We start from the raw sequence: 23,661 nt of genomic DNA, 5'->3' as shown, positions 1-23,661 counted from the left end.
AAACAAACAAACATAAACCACACTACACTGCCCAAACTTCTATATCCTTTAGAGTTTGCTTTAACAGAACAAGATTTGTAGCTTATATTTTTAACCCACTTTGGGCCGGAGGGAGAGACGCTAAGCCTCCCTCTGTATTACTCGGTCTGCTACCACCGAGGGTTCATACACCAATTATACAAATCCTTCCCCGGATCAGAGTGAGAAACACTAAGTTCTCCTCTTTAGCTCAGTCTTGCTACGGCTGAGGGTGTATGTACCTCTATAAACAATTTAAACCTAAACTCCTATATCCTTCAGAGTTTGGTTAATTAACTGAAAGTTTACGCTCTTTTTCCTATAGTGCCAGGCTTGCTAAAGCTGGCGGTGTGCACACCAGTTTGATAATAACTGTGGGTTCTATGCTTGCTCCCCCTTTTGCATTCTCCACCAAAATGTTGTACTTAAAGTCCTGCACAGGATCTTTTCAGGGGGAATAAGACAAAACGCCATATTTATTAGTAATACATGTATTCATTAACACTGTATTATATGCATATAATATATTACACTTACACTCACACACACGCACAAACACACTCCGTCTTGTTGTTACCAATTAGTTGCTCCCCTTAACTTCACTGGCCAGGTGAGTTAGATGGGGGACGGGGTGGAGCCGGGCTTCTGCCGATCCGGATCGATGCTCCCATGTTGACAAGACGAGACCCAGGGTCCTCTGCAAGACACCTCACTTTTATAGCAGCTTCCCTTTTATGCAAATTTATACCAGATTTAAACTCTGTGTTTGTGTCCATTGGTTCTTTGTGCTGCTTTCTTTTGAGTGTTGTCCCAATGCTGCAAAGAGGGTGTTTCCAAAAGAAGGTGCTTGCTTCTAACCCCCGAGGGGGGGTTGTCTTTAATGAGCCCACTTGACTCGTGTCATTGTCCTTGGGTCTGGCTCCCAGCCCCTCTCCAACAGTTGAGGCTGTCTGGAGGTGCTGCCTTCCATGCCTTGCTCATCCACACCTCATTCATTCAACAGGGCAATTGATTAAGAGTGGAGGGGGAGAGCTCTTGTTCTACTGCTAGCAAAAAGAAATGTTCTTCTATTTTATTCTATCCTTAGGGGCTATAATATTATACCAAGGGCAATGCAAAGTTTCTAAATGAGGCTTTGATACAAAGTCCCATGAAAACAGAGGTCACACGTGGGTAGACCCACCACAAGGTTATATGAAGAGGCACAACGTAAAGTCATATGAAAATTATCAGAGATTTATCTACACAAGCCCTGGGGAGAGACGGGAGCTGAAGGCACCTCTTGCTGTGGTATCCTGGCCTCCCCTGATTTTTGTTCCCACCCTGATGCCATCCCTCGAGAGAGAGTCCTGTCCGGCAGAAGGGAAACTCAGCAGGCAGGTTGCTGGAGGTGCAAATTAGCTGAGCCAGCCTCCATTTGCCTTGCCCTTGAACTCCCCTAGAGCTGGGGAGTGACTGAGCCATCAAAGAACCCACAGCTGCGTCACCGAGGGCGAGCAGCGAATATAAAAACTACAGCCTGTCCAGGAGCAGGAGACAACAACGCCGGATCTCCAGAACAGACAGACAGCAGGACAAGGAATCCTCCGTGCCTTCCCAACTAAGATGGGCATCTATAAAGTCCGCGTCGCCACTGGGAACTTCCTGCTAGCTGGGACATTCAGCTCCATCTCCATCACTCTGGTGGGGACCCATGAGGAGAGCGACAAGAAGCCCCTCGACAACTGCGGGAAGGACTTCAACCCCGGGGCGGTGAGTACAAGTAGAACGGGGCCATGCTCTGTGGACAGATCCACCCCGTCGATATGGCAGGGTGTTTGATCATCAATCCCCAGCTTCTGGAGTCATGGGATCATGATGGAAGACACTCCCTTTTTTGTTTAAAAAAAACCATTCAGTCTCTAGCCCTCATGGGTGCATAGAAAAGCCTAAACCCATGAACGTGGAGCAGGTGAAAGTGTCTGGAGATACTTTCTGTTTTTCTTAAAGCTCCAGTTCTTAGAATCAAAGGATCATGCTAGGAAGAATCACAGCTTTAGTTTTACAATATAAACTTTTAGCCCTCAGTAGTGTGGAGAAAAGCTTCCAAACTGCTTTTGGTACGTGACATTTTTTGATGGAAACTTTTGTTGTTGTTTTTTTTTAATGAAAAATGAAGATTTCATGTCCCTGAAACCTTTTTTTTTTTTTTTTTTTGCAAATTTGTGTCCATTTTACCAAATTGTTTTGGATAGGAGGGGAACCCTAAAAAACATCCTCCCCCCTCAGGTCTTTTCTTTTGTTTTTAGTTCAAAATGATTTTTCCTTGAATTTTATTTTTAAGAAAGTTGAAAAAAAAACTTATTTCAAATGCCCCAAATCGAAACAACACTTTTCGCTTCAGGCCCTTCGTCCCACCATTATTTTTCCCCTGCCTGTTTGATTCCCCGAATATTTCATTTTTTGCTTTCACTCAAAAATGGCATTGTTTTATTTTTGTTCGTCAGAATTCCCCAAAGGAAGAAATCCTGTATTTACACAGTTGTACTAGGCAGAATGGTCCAGGCGAGAGGTAGTCAATTTTTTGTCAAGGTCCAAATTTCTTGGCCAAGGTCTAGTTAAGGTCCAGCCTCCAGAGAAATTAATAATAAAGACCCCAATAATGATAAGGAGAAAATAAAAAGATTTTGAGGTCTGTTCAAAAGCATCCGGCAGTCCAGATTTGGCCTGTGATTGGCTTATTGACTACTCCTGGTCCAGCGGTTATAGCAATCAGCTGGATTGTGGTTGATGAGGGTTCAGTGCCCTGTCCTGCCAGAGCCTTCCTGCGTGACCCTGAACAAGTTACTTAGACCATCTCTGCCTCAGTTTCCCCATCTGTACAATGGAGATAATAGCATAGCCTTGCTTTAGAAGGTGTGGTTAGGCTAAATAAATTACAGAGTGTGAGGTGGTGATGGGTGCAGATAAATATTATAGATGACTCAAACAGAAAAACACAACAACACACGGAAAATATAAAGCGCCTGGAGTCATGTGAGAATCTCAGCTTTGGGGGGGGGGATTTGGCCCTGGGGAGGCCGCTGCTGGGGTCCTGAGTCCATTTCTGGGGTCTCCCCCCAGTTGAAGAGGGATGTGGATAAATTGGAGAGAAGTCAGAGAAGAGCTACAAGAATGATCAAGGGCCTGGAAAACCTGCCTTAGAGGGACAGAAGCCAAGAGCTCGACCTGTGTAGTTTCACAAAGAGAAGGACGAGGGGTGACTTGGTCCCACACCGTAAGTAGCAGAAATGTGACCACAAAGGGTCCTTTCCTCTATCAGAGACAGGTCTAAGAAAAGCCAGTATCGGGACGCTGAAACTGGGCAAATAAGACACCGTTTTTCTTAACAGGGAGTGTAATTAACTAGTGCAACTTACAGCGAACCAGGTGATTGCAAATTTACCAGTGACAGAGAATCCCCCACTGCCCTCGACCGGGCATTAATTCAGCGCTGTTCTCTCAAGAGGTACAGCCCCTAGCTTAACGGGCTGCCGGTCCATAACCGGAACCGCTACTGCCCCAATGTAACAACCATAATAATGGCCAAAAAAAACCCCAGGACAGTCAGCAAAAGGGGCAAAACTTGATCGGATGAAATGACTTTACGTTCCCCCACCCCCGTCCAGGATCCAGGAGGTGGCTTTGCAAGAGGATTAAATACTTCTATGAACAACTGTAACAGCATCAGGCTTTCCACCTGCTGCAATAAACATGGGCCGGGGTTGTTCGCCCTCAGATCCCTGCTCTCCCTCCACTCCCTAAGCTCCCGGGGATGAGGGACAAACAGCATTTACGGGCAGGTTATTGCAACTTGCTCCTTGATGGGATTTCTTGCTTTCAAGCAGCTGGGACTGGACATTGTGGGAGACGGGACACTGGGTTAGATAGGCCCATGGGGCTGATTGAGGGCAGTAAGGAGGAGGCAGGAGGCCAGGGTAGATGGGCCCATAGGTCTGATCCACTGAAGCAGTTCCAATATTTCTTTGTGGATTCATAGGATGACTTCTAAAAACCAACCCGTCTCCAGCAGGATAAGAGAGACAGGCCACCTGGTCTTTATATTTATTACAACAGGACCACAGTGTGCCAAACGCTGCCCAGACCCCCCTGACCAAGATCAGGGCCCTGTTGTACCAGGCGCTGCCCAGACCCCCACCCTCCCCCCGCACCAACACAGAGTGTGAGTCGCTCCCTGAACTGACAAACCCACAAAGCAAATAAACAAGAAAAATAAGGTGAGGAGAAAAATGGAATATTAATTACAGGTCACATGCCTGGCCTGGCGCAGGTACAAATTACAGAACCTGCTTTGAAGACAGGGAACCTGAGTCACTCTAAGAGGCAGGAAATTTGCCTATTGTGACACAGTGAGTTTGTTGGACAGAATCCAGGAGTCCTGGCTCCAGCTCCCTCTCTTGGTCCCTTTGGGCTCCACTCCCCTCCCAGAGCTGGGGATAGAACCCAGGAGTCCTGGTTCCCAGCCACTTGTAGTTTCCCTAAGTTCAGCCTTGTTCTCTTGAAGACAGACCCAAAGTTGCCGATTTCCCACGGAGGTGTCTCATGCATCGATCACGTCCCGCGATTGCTCCCGGAGGGAGATTCCCTCCACGGCTGGAGGCTGGAATGGGCAGCTCAGCACTATACTGGGCCTGGATGGGATGATCCACCCACATGGGGGAGGGGGCAGGTTCCTGCATGGTAAACCCTAGTACTGTCCCAGAGATCATTAATTCCCCCACAGCGAAGGGCAGTGGGAACAGCTCCCCCTAGTGGGGACCATTGGAAAAGCAGCCTGTTTAAAAACAGGCATGGGAGTCAACTGAGCTATGCTGATTTACACCAGCTGGGATCTGGCCCCATTGACTCCAATGGAGAGACGCCCATTGACACCAGCTGGGGTCTGGCCCCATTGACTCCAATGGAGAGACGCCCATTGACACCAACTGGGATCTGGCCCCATTGACTCCAATGGAGAGACGCCCATTGACACCAGCTGGGATCTGGCCCCATTTACTCTAATGGAGAAACGCCCATTGACACCGGCTGGGGCATGGAGGCTGCGCTGACTGAAGAACAGGTTCGGCTGCCTGCCTCTCCCCGGGGGAATCGTGTCAGGATGTCTGGGGGATGTCTGCTCCAGATGTTAATGAAACTACGACTGCCCACACCCAGCTCAGCAGTTATCAGACCAATTCTAGTAATGAATCCTTGCTTGGTATCCAAAATACTGAAGCTGCCTAATTGCATTGTGAGCTCCCTCCCATAGCCAAGAGTGATCAGCTCCTATTGTCTAGTCTAAAGAAAACCCTTGAGTCATCAGTTTACCCATAAACAAATCTAGTGTTCTCCCTTGAACCTTTGTTGTTTCCCTACAAAAAAAACCACACTCCAGTAAGTGTTCTGATGCCTGGATCCAAACTCTGCATCAGTTCCACCAGGATTTCATCTTCTCCTGACTGTTCGGGCTGGGGACTCTGCCTGTCTCCTGCCCTCAGGACCCTGAGCTACCACCATCACCTGGAACCTCGACCAGTCCAAGCTTCATGGAGCAGTGAGATCCCAACTATCTCTCTCTCTCTCTCTGTTTTCTTTTCTACCTCAGGTATAACTTTCTAACCCTGACTTGTTTGATCAGGTATAATTTTACTTTTGCAACCTTTAATAATGTAACTGTTATGTTGGTTTAGGCTCTCCTTGGGTTATTCAATAAATATCTTTTACGGTTAAACTGGCTGCTTCTCTCCCTCTCTCTCTGAACTTTACTCTTTTGTGGTTTTGGCTTCCCCCATTGACGCTCCTCTTACTTAAGCTAAAGATCCCTATAGTGCCAAAAATACTCCAGGGTTTGCTCATCGGGTGGGTTACTACCAGTACAATTGTGATGTGAGAGTGGGGATAGGGACGTGCTGAACCTGGGACACACGAGGGTGGCAGCTTGGAAGTGCTGCTTCATCCAGCCCAGTGAGTCCAGAGACATATAAGGGGTCAGCTTGACAGTGCTGATTGACCCAATCCGCTCAGACTTGCTCTGTGTGTGTGTGTGTGTGTGTGTGTGGGTTCATCCAGTTCTAGGGCTGGAGAAACCCAGCCCTAGGGAACCTAGGTCCTGCAGGATAGCTCCATTGGGAGGGGACTTGCAGAAGGGAGAAGTAGAGCTCCTTATGAAAACACAAGTGACACAAGCAGTACATTGATAGAATTACAGACACACACACACACCCCACACACAGAAGAGTAACCCTAATCAATGAGCGTACCCCAAAGTGACGGGCGAATCTGGTAACAATGCCGGCTGGTCTCGAACCCAGGACCTCCAGCGCTAAAACCACCAGCTTCCCCTCTGGGAGGAAACGCCCACCCTTCCCCAGTCTGATTCGGAACAACGAGGCCAAGCCATTTCAATCCAGGACGGAGGCACCGCTTCGGCGTGCCGATCTCGAACTGCCGCCTTTCCACATCGCGCCGATCTGCCCCTGCGCGAGGACTGAAACCTTTCGACCCTCGCGTGTTGACACCTCTAGTTTCCCCTTCTTCAGCCTGGCCGAAGGTTAACAAGAAGTTGCCTGTTGTGTTCGAGAGTCCGGAAAATCGTTTGAATACCGAATACAAGTCCGAGCAAAATCAATCCAGAGGATCCTGTTGTCTTTTTACCTTCAAGACACGGATATCCACCTTGTCGGTCCCACGTACAAGGCTGGCCTGTGTGGTTTGCCAGGCTGGGGTAGCCGTGTCCGGCCCACAGTAGGAGGGCAGGTCCTATCTTTTATCGGCCCAACTTTAGCTGGAGACAGAGAGGCACTTTCAAGCTGACACAGAGCTCTGCTTCGGGTCTGTCTCGCCAACGTCTGCCCCAGGGCTGGATTAACCGTTCAGGCCCTGGCGCCCAGACTGTCAGAGAGCAGTCAGTGAGGTGTGGAGGGGTGGAGAGGAGTGAGAAGTGGGTGGGGGGAGGTGCAGAAAGGAGTAGGTGTGGGGGAGTGGTGGAGAGGAGTGGGTGTGGGGGAGGGGGCAGAGAGGTGTGGGCAGCAAATGGTGGGGGATGGGTGGAGAGGAGAGAGTGGGGGGATGGGTGGAGAGGAGAGAGTGGGGGGCAGAGAGGAGCGAGTGGGGGGTGGGGCCTCAGGGGGGAGAGGTCAAGCAGGGGGCAGGGCCACAGTCCAGTGGCCAGGACCCCTTCTGAGTTCGGGTTGTGACAGAGAAGGCTCGCTTGGGGTAGAAACAGGAGGGGTCTCCTCCCTGGGCCATTGGACTCCTCCCAAGCTATGTCTGAGTAGGCCAGGAGCAAGGGCTGTCTCTGTGTGTCCCTAACCCTAATCCTGACCCCAACCCTGGCCGGCCAGGACCCTGAGATCCATCGGTGTCTGTGCAACGCCCAATCGAATGGGGAGCCGTAATCTCCGTTGGTGTCCATGGATCTGCCAGCACAATGAGGCAACCCGGATTTGTTTACCCCCAGCAGAGGATCTCGTCCCCTGGGTGTCAGTGCCAAATGGCAGCAGCTGGGGACGTGGCTGCAAAAATTAGCTGACAGCAGGACATCGACCTCTACTTTAACTGAGGCCAAGCTTAGATGCACAGGGCTGCTCTGACCCATTTGTGTCAGCTTCTAAAACATGGTGGGCACCGCTAGAGGGCTCACAAAGGCTTTAAAGGGATTGTGCCCTTCTCCTATACACTGCTCGGCTATGCTGAGGTACCTCAAGCTGTAGCCAAACTGGTAACTCTTGGCCTCTACCTCCAGGCTAATGAAAGGCAGGTACTGAGTAGAACAGTAGTTGCAATAGTGACCTGACAGACCTGTGTTTCCTTGGAGACTTCCACACAACGGGGGCACAGAAGGCCAACATGTGTTTTATTTTGAGGGGGGGAGGAAACAGATGCTGACAGTTAACACCTGAGTTGCTGGATTAATCCCTGAGTCACACCCTCATCCTCCGGTCCCCCAACCCCCCCCCCCCCCATTGCAGGTGGAGGAGTTCAAGCTGTGCAGCCGGCGCTGGCTGGGGGACATCGTCCTGGTGCGACTCCACAAGGAGCCCTACTCCTTCTACCCCACTGACAACTGGTATTGCAGCTTCGTGGAGGTCGTCTCCCCACACGGCCAGAGCTATCGCTTCCCCTGCTACCAGTGGATTGAGGGCTACCGCACCCTGGAGCTGCGGGAGGGCAAAGGTAGGGGCCTGCGGGCTGGGGGGAGGCACATGGGGGATGACCTGGTGTCACCTGGGGTCATAGATAGCTATCCCCATACACACCCCTCTATCTGTCCATCCCCATCCACCATACTTTCCATCCATACCCATACACACCCCTCTATCATTCCTGTCTATCCATCCCTATCTATCTATCTATCTATTATCGTTTTTTCACTATCCCCGTCCACACCCCTCTGTCTATCCATCCCCATTCACACCCCTCTGTCTATCCATGCCCATACCCATCTATCTATCTATCCCCGTCCACACCCCTATGTCTATCTATCCCCATCCACACCCCTCTGTCTATCCATCCCCATCTATCTATCTATCCCCGTCCACACCCCTCTGTCTATCCATCCCCATTCACACCCCTCTTTCTATCCATACTCATACACACCCCTCTATCATTCCATCCCCATCCCCATCTATCTATCCCCATCCATGCCCCTCTGTCTATCCATCCCCATACCCATCTATCTATCTATCTATCTATCTATCTATCTATCTATCTATCCCCATATACACCCCTGTCTCTCTCTCTCTCATGTTCTCTCTCTCCCCCAGGCCAGACGGTTTGTGACGATGCCGATTCCCCATTGCTGCTGGAGCAGCGGCAGGCTGAGCTGAAGCACCGACGCGAGTGCTATGGGTGAGTGAGGGGGTTGGGGGAGCTCCCCGGGGCTCACTCCTGTGTGGGGTTCTGACGATGCTGCCCCTGGGAGCCGGCTGAGGTCACTCAATTAGGGTGAACTGCAAATAGAACGGGGCAGACAAACCCCAAAAGTTGGTGGATATTCCAATACTTAGGTTTACCAAGCCAGCCCAAAACAGCCTCTGTATTACCGCACTGGTTACTCAGAAGTCCAAACAATGCAGTTCCCTTAAAGTACCCAGCCTCAGGCCTCCATCCAGACACACATGTCAGATATGGTGATGATTACTGAAAATCTTATTTCATCATATAAAGAAAAGGTTCTTCCAATCCCAAAGGATCAGCCACACACCCAGGTCCAATTATAACTTAGATCTTACCCAAAATACACGCTATAGTCAATTCTTGTTAACTAAACTAAAATTTATTTAAAAAGAAAAGTGAGAGAGTATTGGTTAAAAGATCAACATACATACAGACTTGAATTCAATTCTTGAAGTTCAGGTACATAGCAGAGATGAGTTTGTAGTTGCCAAGAGTCCTTTTAGAAATAGGAATAGAAGATAAGGGTTAGAAGGGACCTCAGGAGGTATCTAGTACAACCTGCTGCTCAGAGCAGGACCAATCCCCAAACAGATTTTTACCCTAAATGGTCCCCTCAAGGATTGAACTCATAACCCTGGATTTAGCAGGCCAATGCTCAAACCACTGAGCTATCCCTCCCCCCATAGTTTATAGTCCAATGTCCATATTCAGGGTGACTCCAGTCAGTGACTGGGGATCTCAATCCTTATGGCTTAAGGTTTCCCACTCTTGAACCCCAAAGCAGATCTGAGATGAAGCAGGATCATGTCCCAGGGTTTTTATACATTTCCAGCAGCCTTTTGGCCTGAGAAAACAATAGAATTAACTTCCCTTCTCCCAAACATCATGGCAATTAGCACAGGATAATTTATCCATTAAACAGTTCAGATACAGGGTACCATGTGGAAGAAGGGAAAGAAAGAGAGGGTTTAAGTGTAGCCATATAAGAGACAGAGCAATTGTTCTGTCAAGTCTTAGCCTAATATCGCGAGACCTGTAGAAGCAGGGCTCATGTCAGAAGCGAGTGGGAAACAGCAGAATAGTCAGTAAAAAGAAGAACAGGAGTACTTGTGGCACCTTAGAGACTAACAAATTTATTAGAGCATAAGCTTTCGTGGACTACAGCCCACTTCTTTGGATGCATATAGAATGGAACATATATTGAGGAGATATATATACACACATACAGAGAGCATAAACAGGTGGGAGTTGTCTTACCAACTCTGAGAGGCCAATTAATTAAGAGAAAAAAAACTTTTGAAGTGATAATCAAGATAGCCCAGTACAGAGAGTTTGATAAGAAGTGTGAGAATACTTACAAGGGGAGATAGATTCAATGTTTGTAATGGCTCAGCCATTCCCAGTCCTTATTCAATCCTGAGTTGATTGTGTCTAGTTTGCATATCAATTCCAGCTCAGCAGTCTCTCTTTGGAGTCTGTTTTTGAAGTTTTTCTGTTGTAAGATAGCCACACGCAGGTCTGTCACTGAATGACCAGACAGGTTAAAGTGTTCTCCCACTGGTTTTTGAGTATTTTGATTCCTGATGTCAGATTTGTGTCCATTAATTCTTTTGCGGAGAGACTGTCCGGTTTGGCCAATGTACATGGCAGAGGGGCATTGCTGGCACATGATGGCATATATCACATTGGTAGATGTGCAGGTGAACGAGCCCCTGATGGTATGGCTGATGTGATTAGGTCCTATGATGATGTCACTTGAATAGATATGTGGACAGAGTTGGCATCGGGGTTTGTTACAAAGATAGGTTCCTGGGTTAGTGGTTTTGTTCAGTGATGTGTGGCTGCTGGTGAGTATTTGCTTTAGGTTGGGGGGTTGTCTGTAAGCGAGGACAGGTCTGTCTCCCAAGATCTGTGAGAGTAAAGGATCATCTTTCAGGATAGGATGTAGATCTCTGAAGATGCACTGGAGAGGTTTTAGTTGGGGGCTGAAGGTGACAGCTAGTGGTGTTCTGTTATTTTCTTTGTTGGGCCTGTCTTGTAGGAGGTGACTTCTGGGTACTCGTCTGGCTCTGTCAATCTGTTTTTTCACTTCAGCAGCCAGCGTTGAGATAATGATGTTTGAGAAGAGAAAGTGAGAAAATACTGGACTAAATAGCAAATAGCCTAAATAAAATGCAGATGTTTTTAATTCATGCACGTCACAAAGAGGTATAAATGCTTGTGTGATTTTGCTTGGACTTTGGAGAAACTGAGGCAGAGATGCTCTCTGTCAGCTGTGTTCTTCCCTTGCAATTGCATGTCCTGAATAAAACTCTCTCTGATTTTGTTGCATCCAACCTGAGAGTGGAGTTCGTTTCTTCCACAACCACAACTTTCAAAGAGACAATAATAGGATTTCATTCAAGCATCTTCCTAAATGTTAATATTCCTTTTTTGATCTTTGAATCAAAGCCACACCAATAGACAAGACGTGGTTGCTTACATCACAAGACCTGAGCAAACACCGACCCTTCTAGCTCTAACAACGCCGGCTGCATTTCAAAGCTCTGTTCATTTACAGATCTTCCTAACCAGTCTCTAAAGTTTGGCCATAGGTCAGGTCAGTTTGTGAGTTAATTAACTCTTTCTGGCCCTGTCATCTTTCAATGAGATATTATATTACACTCATAATGTCACAGGGGTCCCGGGGATGGAGGGGGTGATAGGAACTGCAGGACAGGTCAGCCTGGGACTGTGGCTGGGGGATTGGCAGGGCAGTGGCAGGCCAGGGCTAACATCCCTCCCGGTCTCTCCCTGCCCAGGTGGAAGGAGTACGCTGCCGGACTGCCCCGGTGTCTGGCGGTGGAGAACGTCATTGAGCTGGACTGTAACAGCATGTACTCCTTCACCAAGAGCACCAACTTCCTGCTGCGTGGGGGGAACGCGTGAGTGCTGCTTAACCATGGCCAGACCCGTTCCCAACGCCTGCCCCTAGGCCTGCCCTTAGAAACTACCCCTAACCCTGTACAGTAACCCTAACCCTGTACACAACCATGTACAGTAACCGTAACCTTGTACACAACCCTAACGCTGTACACAACCCTGTTCACTAACCCTGCCCCACGTCCCATTCATCTCCACCCCATTCCCGGGGACAGGCCCAAACCCCCGGCCTGTTCCCACACATTTGCTCTGTCCCCCCAGGCAGGTGGAGCTGCGGCTGAAGGGTTTCCTGAGCTGCACCAACTCCTGGGCGAAGCTGGACGACATCAACAAGGTTTTCTGCTTCAACAAGACCCCGATCACAGGTGGGTGATCCCCCGACCCACCCCCAAATCACACTCACCTGGGCCCACGGGAGCCCCCACGCATAGAGCAGGGTGATTGGGACGGGTGTGACACAAGCAGCTAGAGACTCCAGTGCTGCTTGTGCTGGGTGCTGCCCTGACACCCCCCACCCTACCGCACTCAGGGACCCCCTTGTGCCGGGCACTGTATAGACACCCCCCTGATCATGCTCAGGGACCCCCTTGTGCTGGTGGCTGCCCAGACCCCCACTGAGATTGGGCCCCCCTCATGCTGGACCGTTAGCTCCGTTCTCCAGCGGGGGGAGGCCATGGCCCCGAGAGACGCTGAAAGCTGCCCCAGGCACCCAGGGTAGGACTCAAACCCGGCTCCCCTGAGCCCCGACAGGGCACATTAATCCTGTGGGTGCCCTGCCTATGTCCCCCCAGAGTACGTGCGGGCGCACTGGCGAGAGGACACGTTCTTCGGGTACCAGTTCCTGAACGGGGTCCACCCGATGGTGATCCGGCGCTGCACAGAGCTCCCCTGCAACTTCCCTGTCACACCGGCCATGGTGGCCTCCTCCCTGGGGGAGAGCACCAGCCTGCAGGACGAGCTGGAGGTAAGTGGGGTGCCAGGGACACCCCTGGGGGGACTCTGCCACGTCTGCGCTCTTGGCTCCCTCCCCAGTGTCGCTCTGGGCATGAGCAGCCACAGGTCAGAGGTGTCCAGCTGGCCCTACTCCAGAGCCAGTGGCCACGCTCACACTGACCACTCGGCTCCAGGGGCTAGTCCCAGGGCACGTCTGTGGGAGGCTCACAGCGCTGGGAGAGGGCACTGCTCTGGGGAAGCACACAGCACTAGCATCCCAGCTTTCCCCTATGCCCCGGAGTCCCCGCTCTGCACCCCCGAATACGGTGGCCCCCGCACTCTGCTCTCCTCTCCCTGTGCCTTGCAGATGGGGAACATCTTCCTCGCTGACTATAAAATCCTGGAGGGCGTCCCGGCCAACACGATCAACGGCTACCTGCAGCACATCGCCGCGCCCCTCTGCCTGCTGTACCTGCAGCCCTCCAGGGAGCTCGTCCCCGTGGCCATCCAGGTAACAGCCCCTGGCGCCCCCACATGCTGCCTAGTGGGAGCCCCAAGCAGCCCCCACTCCTACACAGTCCCAGGGCTGGGCATTGCCGTCTAAGGGACCAGCCCAGGAGAGAACCCAGGAGTCGTGGCTCCCAGCCCCCCTGCTCTAACCCACTATCCCCCACTCCCCTTCCAGATCCAGGGAGAGAACCGAGGAGTTCTGGCTCCCAGCCCTGCCCTGCTATAACCACTAGACTACACTGGCCTCCCAGAGCTGGGAAGAGAACCCAAGAGTCCTGGCTCCCTAATCCCCCCACACCCTTCTGTGTGTGCCTGCGTGTGTGTACACACACCCCAGCTGTGTGTCTCCTCTTCCTAACACTGGATTTGCTGTACCGTCATGTCCCCTCATCCTGGCAGCCGGGTCCCAGCCCCTGGGCTCCCCTGGGGAAGCAGCAGGATTCACACCCCCGGCATGCACCAACCCGGCCCCCCAAGCCTCCTGTGTCTCTCTCCCACCCCCCCACAGCTCAGCCAGTGTCCAGGCCCCGACAGCCCCATCTTCCTGCCCAGCGATTCCGAGTGGGACTGGATCCTGGCCAAGACCTGGGTGCGCTACGCCGAGTTCCTGGTGCACGAGGCCGTGAGCCACCTGCTGCTCACCCACCTGATCGATGAGGCCTTCACCCTGGCCACCCTGCGCCAGCTGCCCATGTGCCACCCGCTCTTCAAGGTGAGAGAGGGGCCGGGGGCCAGCTGTGCCCAGATGTGCGGGAGAGAAGAGCCCAGCAGGGGAAGCGTGCCAGACGGGCCCCACTGCCGGCACCCACCTGTGCCCAGCCACACCTGCATATACCCGGCAGGGTGTGTGTGCCCGGTGTGCCAGGCTGGACTTGCCCCATGCTGGTTGCGTTCTACCCATCGTGGTCCAGCACGTCCCCCAACTTCTGAATGATGGGGAAGAAGGAGCCGCTGCTGGCTTATCAGAGGGGCCGGGTCCTTGCCCCCACCGGATACATGCAAGGGTGGGGGTGGCTCCCTGCTTGCCCTCACCCACTCCTGTGTCTCTTCCCCCACAGCTGCTGCTGCCCCACACCCGCTACACGCTGCACATCAACGTCATGGCCAGGAGCCTGCTACTCAGACGTGGAGGGAGCATTGAAAGGGTGAGAGGATGCCATAGTCAGGGGCATTGGACCCCGCTCCCCTCCCAGAACTGGGGAGAGAACCCAGGAGTCCTGGCTCCCAGCCCCCCAGCTCTAACCCACCAGCCCCCACTCCCCTCCCAGAGCCAGGGAGAGAACCCAGGAGTCCTGGCTCCCAGCCCCCCAGCTCTAACCCACCAGCCCCCACTCCCCTCCCAGAGCCAGGGAGAGAACCCAGGAGTCCTGGCTCCCAGCCCCCCAGCTCTAACCCACCAGCCCCCACTCCCCTCCCAGAGCCAGGGAGAGAACCCAGGAGTCCTGGCTCCCAGCCCCCCCTGCTCTGACCCACCAGCCCCCACTCCCCTCCCAGAGCCGGGGAGGGAACCCAGGAGTCCTGGCTTCCAGCTCCTTCTTCTCTAACCACTAGCCCCCACTCCCCTCCCAGAGCCACGTACTTGGCCTGTCACCCGAGGTACCGGCCTCCTCTGGAAAGGGCAGAATTAGAAATCAAAGCAACTGTGACAGCTCAGAAAATTGGGCTGAAATCGACAAGCTGCAATTCAATGAAGAGAAGTGCAACGTGCATCACTGTGGAAGGAAAACGTCAATGCCCAGCTGCACAATGGGACATAACTGGCTGCCAGGAGTGGGGGAGGGGGGTCGTACTGCTCAAAAGGATCTGGAAGTTATATTGGGGTCCCAAATGGAATATAAGAGAACAATGCGATGCAGTTGGGGAAAAGACTAATATAATTCTAGGCTGAATTAACAGGAGTGTCATGTGTAAAACCTGGGAGGTCATTGTCTGGCCCTGGTGAGACCTCAGCTGGAGAAGTGAGGGGGCTGGGGGTCACACTTTAGGAAAGATGTGGCCAAATTGGAGAGAGTCTGGGAAAGAGGAACAAACATGATAAAAGGTTTCAAGACCCTGACCCATGAGGCCAGGTTAAAAAAACAATGGGCACATTTAGTCCTGAGAGAAGACCGAGAGAGGGGACCTGATAGTCTTCAAATATGTTGAGGACTGTTGAGGATGGTGATCAATTGTTCTCTGGTCTTGCTAAAGGCAGGACAAGAAGTAATGGGGTTATTTAGTCTGCAGAAGAGAAGAGTGGGGGGGATTTGATAGCTGCCTTCAACTACCTGAAGGGGGGTTCCAAAGAGGATGGATCTAGACTGTTCTCAGTGGTGGCAGAGGACAGAACAAGGAGTAATGGTCTCGAGTTGCAGCGGGGGAGGTGTAGGGTGGATATTAGGAAACACTCTGTCACTAGGAGGGTGGTGAAGCACTAGAATGGGTTCCATAGGGTGGTGGTATAATCTCCATCCTTAGAGGCTTTTAAGGCCTAGCTTGACAAAGCCCTGGCTGGGATGATTTAGTTGGGGTTGATCCTGCTTTGAGCGGGGGCTTGCACTAGATGACCTCCTGAGGTCTCTTCCAACCCTAATCTTCTATGATTCTAATGTGCTTAATCAAGTAATGGGCTTAATCTGCAACAAGGGAGATTTAGGTTAAATATTAAATGTCTATCAGGGATGGTCTAGACAGTATTTGGTTCTGCCATGCGGGCAGGGGACTGGACTCGATGACCTCTCCAGGTCCCTTCCAGTCCTAGAATCTATGAATCTATGAATTAGGAAAAGCTTTCTCTCTCTAAAGGGCAGGCATGCAAGGGAGGGTGTAATCTCTCTGTCCTTGGAGGTTTCTAAGAACTGATTGGACAAACACCATTCAGGCGTGGTCTAGGTTGACTTGGTCCTACCTTGGTGCGGTGGGGCTGGACTCAGTGACCTCTCAAAGTCCCTTCCAGCCCCACGATTCTACGTTTCTGTGAAAACATGGGTGTTATGAGTGATCGGTCATTTTGAGGTACAATGCAAAACGAAACATCGGGGAGACACATTTGTCATGGATGTATTGTCTGTCGTTGTGTTGTACTGAAATAGATCGTGGCGGTATTTCATTCTAACCCACCCCCTGGTCCAGTGACTCAGAGGTTGAAGGCTCTGTCTCTGGTTCCTTCCCAGGCCATGGGCTCGGGGCACGAGGGGACCAACGTGCTGATGGCCAAGGGCATGTCCTGCCTGACCTACACCTCCCTCTGCATCCCTGACGACATCCAAGAGCGCGGGGTTGACTGCATCCCCAATTACTACTACAGGGATGATGGGCTGAAGATTTGGTCGGCCATTGAGAGGTAAGGAGCAGGAGCCGGGGCAGAGGGTGGCGATGAAGCAGATGGCATGTGGAAAATTCCCACCAGCTCAGAGTTGCTTAGAACACGGCTTTCCTGCCAAATAAAGAATTCTGAGTTAAAAAAAACTGGGATTCCCCAAAAGGCACTTTTTCAAAGACACCGCCCCCCCCCCACACACACACACAGCTAGATTGCATGAATGATCCTTGAGCCACTCATGAATCACACAGAGAAGGGCACCAGCCAATTCTCTCCAGCCTTGCACACCAGAATGATACCATCTTGCCTTGGTCAGAAGCCTGGCCAGTTTCAGTTTATTACCCAGTCCACCCCTCCCTCAATACGGAGAGGACATGCACCAGTCTTTGTACCTGAGCTGAGATTTCCTGAGCACTTCAACCAAACCAAATTGTTTTAGGTAAAATATAAAACAGGTTTATTAACTACAGAAAGATAACTTTTTTTAGTGATTATACGTGGCAGGCATAAGGGGTTAGAGATAGTTACCAAAGAAAATAAAAGGTAAGCGCACTGTCTGAATCTTAAACCTTATTACCTAGGCAGCATTTAGATCAAACAATTTTCTCATCCCACTGGATGTTACAGTTCTTAATACACTGGGACCAGTCTCCTCAGTTAAAGTTTTCGTCTTCCCAGCATTCTTGTTGCTTCCAGCGTAGGTGAGGGATGAGAAAGGCCAAAGAATGATGCCAATGTCCCTTATTTTATACCCTCAGTCCATGTGCCTAGAAGACACTGGCCTGGACATGCCCTGTTGGGCTTTGCTGAGTCACTGGGTTGAGCAATCCCCCTGGTGGTCTTGTGCAACTGAGTCAGAGAGTGGAGCAGTCCCCATTGTGTGATGCTTGGGCAGCCCTCATTGAAGTGTAAATCCCTTAATTACAACTCCCCTGTTTATTAATGATCATTGAACACCCTCCTGGGTGTGGTGGGGAGAAGTTCTTTGTACGTCACTAGCAAATTTAAAGCATATTTCAATAATAACCACCCAGCAAAATCTCATAACTTCATACACACTAACGATATACATATTTGGAAAGAACAAGGGGTTTCAGCAAATCATGACCTTTCATATGATATCGTACATGGCATGCTTTGTATGAAATATGACAACTATATATGAATGATGCATATGGGTTTTACAGGGAGCTATTTTGAGGTACAGTGTGTCACAGATTCTATTCCTGATACCTGGAGGTTCCCTGGTAACAAGGCAGCGTGATCCCAACAGGCAGCTTTGGGCACTAAAAAATTAATCCTACCACAATGGAAAAGTCAACCCCCATCAAACATTGATGCCTGGCTTGGCGATCTGGCTGATCACTCAGCTAACGAATGGCTGGCATTCCGGAGAAAGGGAATGCCCGAAAATTTCAAAGCAATTTGGGCTGATTTATTAGAGGTCTATGATCAATGTAGACCCTGAAGATAGATATGTCACATCCCCTCCCCTGCCTTTATCCAAACCCCCGTTACTTACTTTGTGTGGTAGATTGGTTGGCATTGCAAAAATGAATGAAAATTTGTAAATACACAAAAATTGAGAGGAAAAGTCAAATTTTTAGCAATTTTGCCCCAACCCAGTTTCTGGGGAAAGATCACATTGGGGGTGAATGGAAACACTTGGTTTCAGTCAAGCCAAGACGTTTTGTGCCAGTGGCGACTCTTGTTTAACGTATTAACTTCCACAAGAGCAAGCCCAATTTGAAATGAAAAGTTCAACTCTGCCGTAAACGAGATCCAGGATCACCTGGAGTTCAGGCCAGCGGCTTAGCCACCAGGCCATGCTCCCACAGCTAAGAAAGGGCGAAGTGGAGGGGACACTAGGTACCGGCAAGGGTGCAGGGTAGCATTGGGCTGTTTGCAGTCACTGACTGAATGACGCTGGTGCACTAGGAAGCGATGAGGCCGGCATCGACCCATCCAGGCTGACACATCTCTGCTCTTTCCAGCTTCGTCTCCGGCATCGTCAGACACTATTACCACAGTGATGCCCACGTCCTGGCCGACTGCGAGCTACAGGCCTGGGCAGACGAGATCTTTCGTGAAGGCTTCCTGGGGAACGAGGCATCTGGTAGGGACCATGTGAACCAAGAGCTCTGTAGCCGCTGGTCACCGGGCTCCATACGGGGGCCACTGGGGGGCATCTCTGGACTGCATGATTCAGGAGGCTGAACGACTGTCAGCTAGATCCTGGCTAGTGTCAATGGGCATCTCCCCATTGGAGTCAAGGGGCCAAATTCCGACTGATGTCAATGGGCGTCTCGCCATTGGAGTCAATGGGGCCAGATCCCAGCTGGTGTCAATGGGCGTCTCGCCATTGGAGTCAATGGGGCCAGATCCCAGCTGGTGTCAATGGGCGTCTCGCCTTTGGAATCAATGGGGCCAGACCCCAGCTCATATCAAGTGGCCCTGCAGGCAGGGGTCATAACCTCCGGACGGGGAGCAAGGTGTCCGACCCTGCAGGAACAGGGTGGCCTGGTCACGGTGGTTGGATGAGGCCATGGGGTGACTGGGAATGGCCCCACTGTGGGAACGGGCAAGGGGGGGAGATGGCACATTGCCAAGCTGAGGCCCGGAGCAGCGGAGTGAGGCAGTGCAGGGCTGGGCCAGTTCAGTGATGCCCAGTCTCCATCCCGCAGGCTTCCCCTCGTCCCTGCAGAGCATCCCCGAGCTCATCAAGTACCTGACCATGTGGATCTACTGCTGCTCGGCCCGGCACGCCGCCCTCAACAACGGGCAGGTAGGGAGAGGCCAGCCTGGGCGCTCAGGGCCCCATTTCCAGCCCCCCACAGGGCCCTGGGGTCCAGCCACCGACACCCCCACCCTGCCCCCCACAGCACCCTGGGGTCCAGCCACTGACACCCCCACCCTGCACCCAACACGGGTCCCTGGGGTCCAGCCACTAACACACCCACTCTGTCTCCCACCCCACTGACACCTCAATCCCCAGGACCCTTGTCAAGGCTGCTTCCCCACTCTGAACTTTAGGGTACAAATGTGGGGGCCTGCATGAAACTTCTAAGCTTAACTACCAGCTTAGATCTGGTCCGCTGCCACCACTCCCAAAGTGCTAATTCCCTTCCCTGGGTAGCCTTGAGAGACTCTTCACCAATTCCCTGGTGAATACAGATCCAAACCCCTTGGATCTTAAAACAAGGAGAAATTAACCATCCCCCTCCTTTCTCCCACCAAGTTCTGGTGGATCAGGAGGGCTGTTACCCTTCCCTTTATAGTTATGACAACCCTGCTCTAGCAGCCAATCCCCCACCCAGCACCCAACCCCAGTGAGACCCTGGACACTTCTGGATCCTGTCCCAGCACTCCCGACCCCCACTTTGACTTTCCTAACCATTGCCCATGGGTGAGACTGTGACCACGCCCTGGATGCCCAGATCCCTTGGCTGAGCCAGACCTTCCCTGTGCTGGTGTCCCCTGGGCTGGGCTGGGGGGTGGGGTCCCTAGCTGAGCTGGTAGGGGGTCCCTGGCTGCTCTGACTGTGGGGGGTCTCTCTGGGCCGCAGTATGACCTTGGTGCCTGGATGCCCAACTTCCCGTCCTCCATGAGGAACCCCCCACCCCAGGCCAAGGGCACCACCTCCCTGGAGAGCTACCTGGACACCATCCCGGAGGTCAACAGCACCAGCCTCGCTATCTTCACCCTCTGGGTCATCTGCTGCGAGCCGGGAGACTCGGTGAGAACATGGGCACTAGGGGTCACTGTGGGGCAGGGAGCAGGGCACAGGCTCAGCAGGGGGCACTCTCCCCTGGCAGGCAGGGCTGGCCCCAGGGTGGCGCTAGGGGGCAATGGGCTGCGGGTGTCTGTTGAATGAGCCGTTCTGCTGATTTCTCCATCCTCTCCTTTGTGGTAGCAATAAAGGACCCACTGTCATTTCACATGAGCCAGGGGATGAACCAGGGTGTCCTGGCCCAGTTGCACTTTTGGGGATGCCCTGTTGTTTCAACCGGCTGCAGGATTCTCCTTCCCTCCCTGGCCTGAACTCTTCCCAGTTTTGCTACAGTTCTGTTAAACACCTGCCCTGTGCTCTAGGGCACATGAGGGATCCTTGTGTAACCGGCTGCCCCACCCCAAAGGTGGCTGCATCTCAGCGCAAGGTGAGGGAGCCCTTCCATGCTGTCCCTCACCACTCTCCCTTTCCCTTGCAGAGATCCCTGGGCACGTACCCCGATGAGCACTTCACGGAGGAGGAGCCCAAGCGGCTGATCACAGCCTTCCAGGGGCGCCTTGCCCAGATCTCCCAGGAGATCCAAGAGAGGAACAAATCCCTGCCCATCCCCTACCGCTACCTGGATCCCCACCAAATCGAGAACAGCACATCCATCTGAGACCGACCAGCGAACCCCAGGGACGGGCCCCCTGAGGCCGCTGGCAACGCTGTTCCTGAGATCCTGTCCCAGGAGCAATAAACCTCAGACTGGTTCCACTCTGAATGGCTGATTCTGTCTAGTGGGGTACAACACAGGGGGCTGGGAGCCAGGACTCCTGGGTTCTCTCCCCGGCTCTGAGAGGGGAGTGGGGGCTGGTGGGTTAGAGCAGGGTGGGTGGGGAGCCAGGACTCCTGAGTTCTATTGTCCATAAGCAACAGGGATAGGTCTCCTGTGCTCACTGTGCCTCAGTTTACCCCTCATCAAAAGGAGATGATATCCCCAAGCTCCTCCGCAGGGGGAGCTAAGATTAGCCTGGGGCAGGGCCAAGTTCTAACCTGGGTCAGACTCGGGGTCAGCCCCAAGTGGCAAGAACAGATCACCCCGGAGAAGGACATGCCTTGAAGTCTCTAGCCTGACCCTTTATTTACATGGTCACATACAGTTTTTAATGACTCCTGTCGTGAGGTGTCTTGTTCATCTCCTCCCCATGACACATTACATAGATAGATAGATGATATTCCCCTGCCTTTCCCACGCCATCCCGGCCGCTTCCCTCCCCCACAAGATACACCCAAAAGTTATTGCAAAAAAAAAGTACAATTTGTACACAAGTCTATGAAAAATGATAGACAATCAGATTCCCAGACTGGGTGGCTGGCTCCTCCCTCACAGCTATGAGCATCCCGGGCCTTTAAGACACAGCTGATCATGGACCATCCCTTTAAGAACATGTTTTTTGGTCTACAGACAAATATTTACCAAGCTCATTGAGTGTCATCAGAAATACAGGTTAGAGAACTATGACCTCTCACAGGCCACCCCTTTAAGAGATGGATGATCACATGCCATCCTTTTAAGAAACTTATTTTTTGGTCTACAGACAAATATTTACCAAGTACATCAAGTGTCATCAGAAATGCAAGTTAGAGAAAGATGGCCATTCACAGGCCATCCTTTTAAGAGATGTCCGCTCACAGCTCCCCCTCTCCTCAAAGAAAAAAATGTTTGGTCTGCAGACAAATACACCTCTACCTCAATATAACGCTGTCCTTGGGAGCCAAAAAAATCTTAGGGTGTTATAGGTGAAACCGCGTTATATTGAACTTGCTTTGATCCACCGGAGTGTGCAGCCCCGCCCCCCCGGGAGCACTGCTTTACCACGTTATATCCGAATTCGTGTAATATTGGGTCACGTTATATTAAGGTAGCAGTGTATCTTCCAAGGAAATCGAACCATCATGAAAAATGTAGCATAGACAAATGTGGCTAGACTCAGGCCACCCCTTTAAGGAAAAACAACTCTACAGATTAAAAAATGACCATCCCTTTAAGAAATATATTTTTCCCCCGCAGACACATCCTGACCAGGTACATGAGGCACCACTAGTTCTGATACTATGGCCCATCAGAGGCCATCCCTTTAAGATTTTATTTTGTCTGCAGATTCACCAAGTCTATCAAGGACCACCTGAAACACAGGTCGGACAGCTGGTCAAAAGGCCATCCCTTTAAGAGTTTTTGCTGTCTGCAAACAAATATTGACCATTACCTATGGCTGATTGGCAGCCACCCTTTTAAGAAATAGTTCCCACTGCAAGTAAATATTGACCGAGTACTATGGCCGCTTGGCCTCCACCTCTGTATGAGTTTTACAGAGGGGAGTTTGTTGTTGGGTTGGGGGTGGGAGTGTTTGTCTGCAGATCAATATTGACCAAGTCTGTCGAGCAATGACAAAAGCCCATGTGGAAGAACCTAGCCAATCAGCCTCTAGCCCTTTATGACTATATTTTTTGTCCACAGACAAATATTAACCAAGCGCACCTGGGCTGGCATTGCTATAACTTTCCAGACAGGTCACTGGATCCTTGGACCTCAAGGTCGGGCATATTACGATTATTTTGGGGCCAGTTTTTCACACAACATTGTGGCTGACTAACGATCTGGGCAGGTTATGACCCTGCCGAGGGGAAACCTGGTCACAAGGTGTTGGCATTTCCAACCATTTCATAACAACTGCGAGGGCATTACTGTGGTGGCCGGCTATTTCACTCAAGCAACCAACAAACAGTGGGGAGAAAAGTCATCCCGGCTAAAGATTCGGCACAGCTCAGAACACCGAAGACTTGCGATTCCAAGCAAAAAACAACTGCGGAGGGCCCACATGCATGTAGCCCCCATGGCCAGTGGCAGGAACCAAATGCAGGACCTCCAGCCCCACAAAGCAGCTGTGTTAGCAGGGAGTGAGCGGAATATTGTTCCTATCGGAGCCCCTAGAGGGAGCTCATCACCTGGCACCCAGATTAATATATATATATATATATATATATATATATATATATGTAAGAAAACAAACCTTGAAGGCCCTCTTTACCCATCCCAAAGAAGCAAAAAAAGAGCAAAAAAATATTTGTTCATAGATTCCAAAGCCAGCTGGGTCATTTTGCTCAGGTAGTTTGACCTCCAGGAGAACACAGGCCAAAGACCTGCCCCAAAAGCTCTTTAAAAACAAAAAACACACCCAATCTTGACTGAAAACTTGCCCAGGATGGAGTATTCCCCCCACGACACTCAGTAACTTGTCCCAACAGTTTGTCCCCTTTAAATTCACACCAACACCTTTAAGATCAATGG

The 23,661-nt window shown here is 51.4% G+C and overlaps 1 protein-coding gene across 1 annotated transcript; it reads left to right on the top strand.

Moving 5' to 3' along the window:
• The first annotated feature begins 1,105 nt into the window (after positions 1-1,105).
• On the top strand, positions 1,106-21,082 carry LOC128823175 (hydroperoxide isomerase ALOXE3-like). The gene is made up of 14 exons (XM_054005302.1): positions 1,106-1,770; positions 8,007-8,211; positions 8,802-8,886; positions 11,736-11,858; positions 12,118-12,221; positions 12,648-12,820; positions 13,157-13,300; positions 13,808-14,011; positions 14,358-14,444; positions 16,452-16,621; positions 18,595-18,716; positions 19,285-19,385; positions 20,166-20,336; positions 20,809-21,082. Exons 1-14 carry the CDS (start codon positions 1,624-1,626, stop codon positions 20,986-20,988), a joined length of 2,016 nt encoding a protein of 671 aa, XP_053861277.1. The 5' UTR covers positions 1,106-1,623; the 3' UTR covers positions 20,989-21,082.
• The last annotated feature ends 2,579 nt before the right edge of the window (positions 21,083-23,661 follow it).

This window comes from Malaclemys terrapin, chromosome 15 (assembly GCF_027887155.1).
Source record: "Malaclemys terrapin pileata isolate rMalTer1 chromosome 15, rMalTer1.hap1, whole genome shotgun sequence".
Classification (NCBI taxonomy): domain Eukaryota; kingdom Metazoa; phylum Chordata; order Testudines; family Emydidae; genus Malaclemys; species Malaclemys terrapin.
This window is presented reverse-complemented; position numbering and strand designations above follow the sequence as displayed.

Bases quoted from the DNA above. Each gene is read 5' to 3' on its own strand.
- LOC128823175 (XM_054005302.1), top strand. From the start codon at position 1,624: ATGGGCATCTATAAAGTCCGCGTCGCCACTGGGAACTTCCTGCTAGCT. The intron at 8,212-8,801 runs GTAGGGGCCTGC...TCTCTCCCCCAG, and splicing joins GGAGCTGCGGGAGGGCAAAG to GCCAGACGGTTTGTGACGAT. The intron at 14,445-16,451 runs GTGAGAGGATGC...GTTCCTTCCCAG, and splicing joins GTGGAGGGAGCATTGAAAGG to GCCATGGGCTCGGGGCACGA.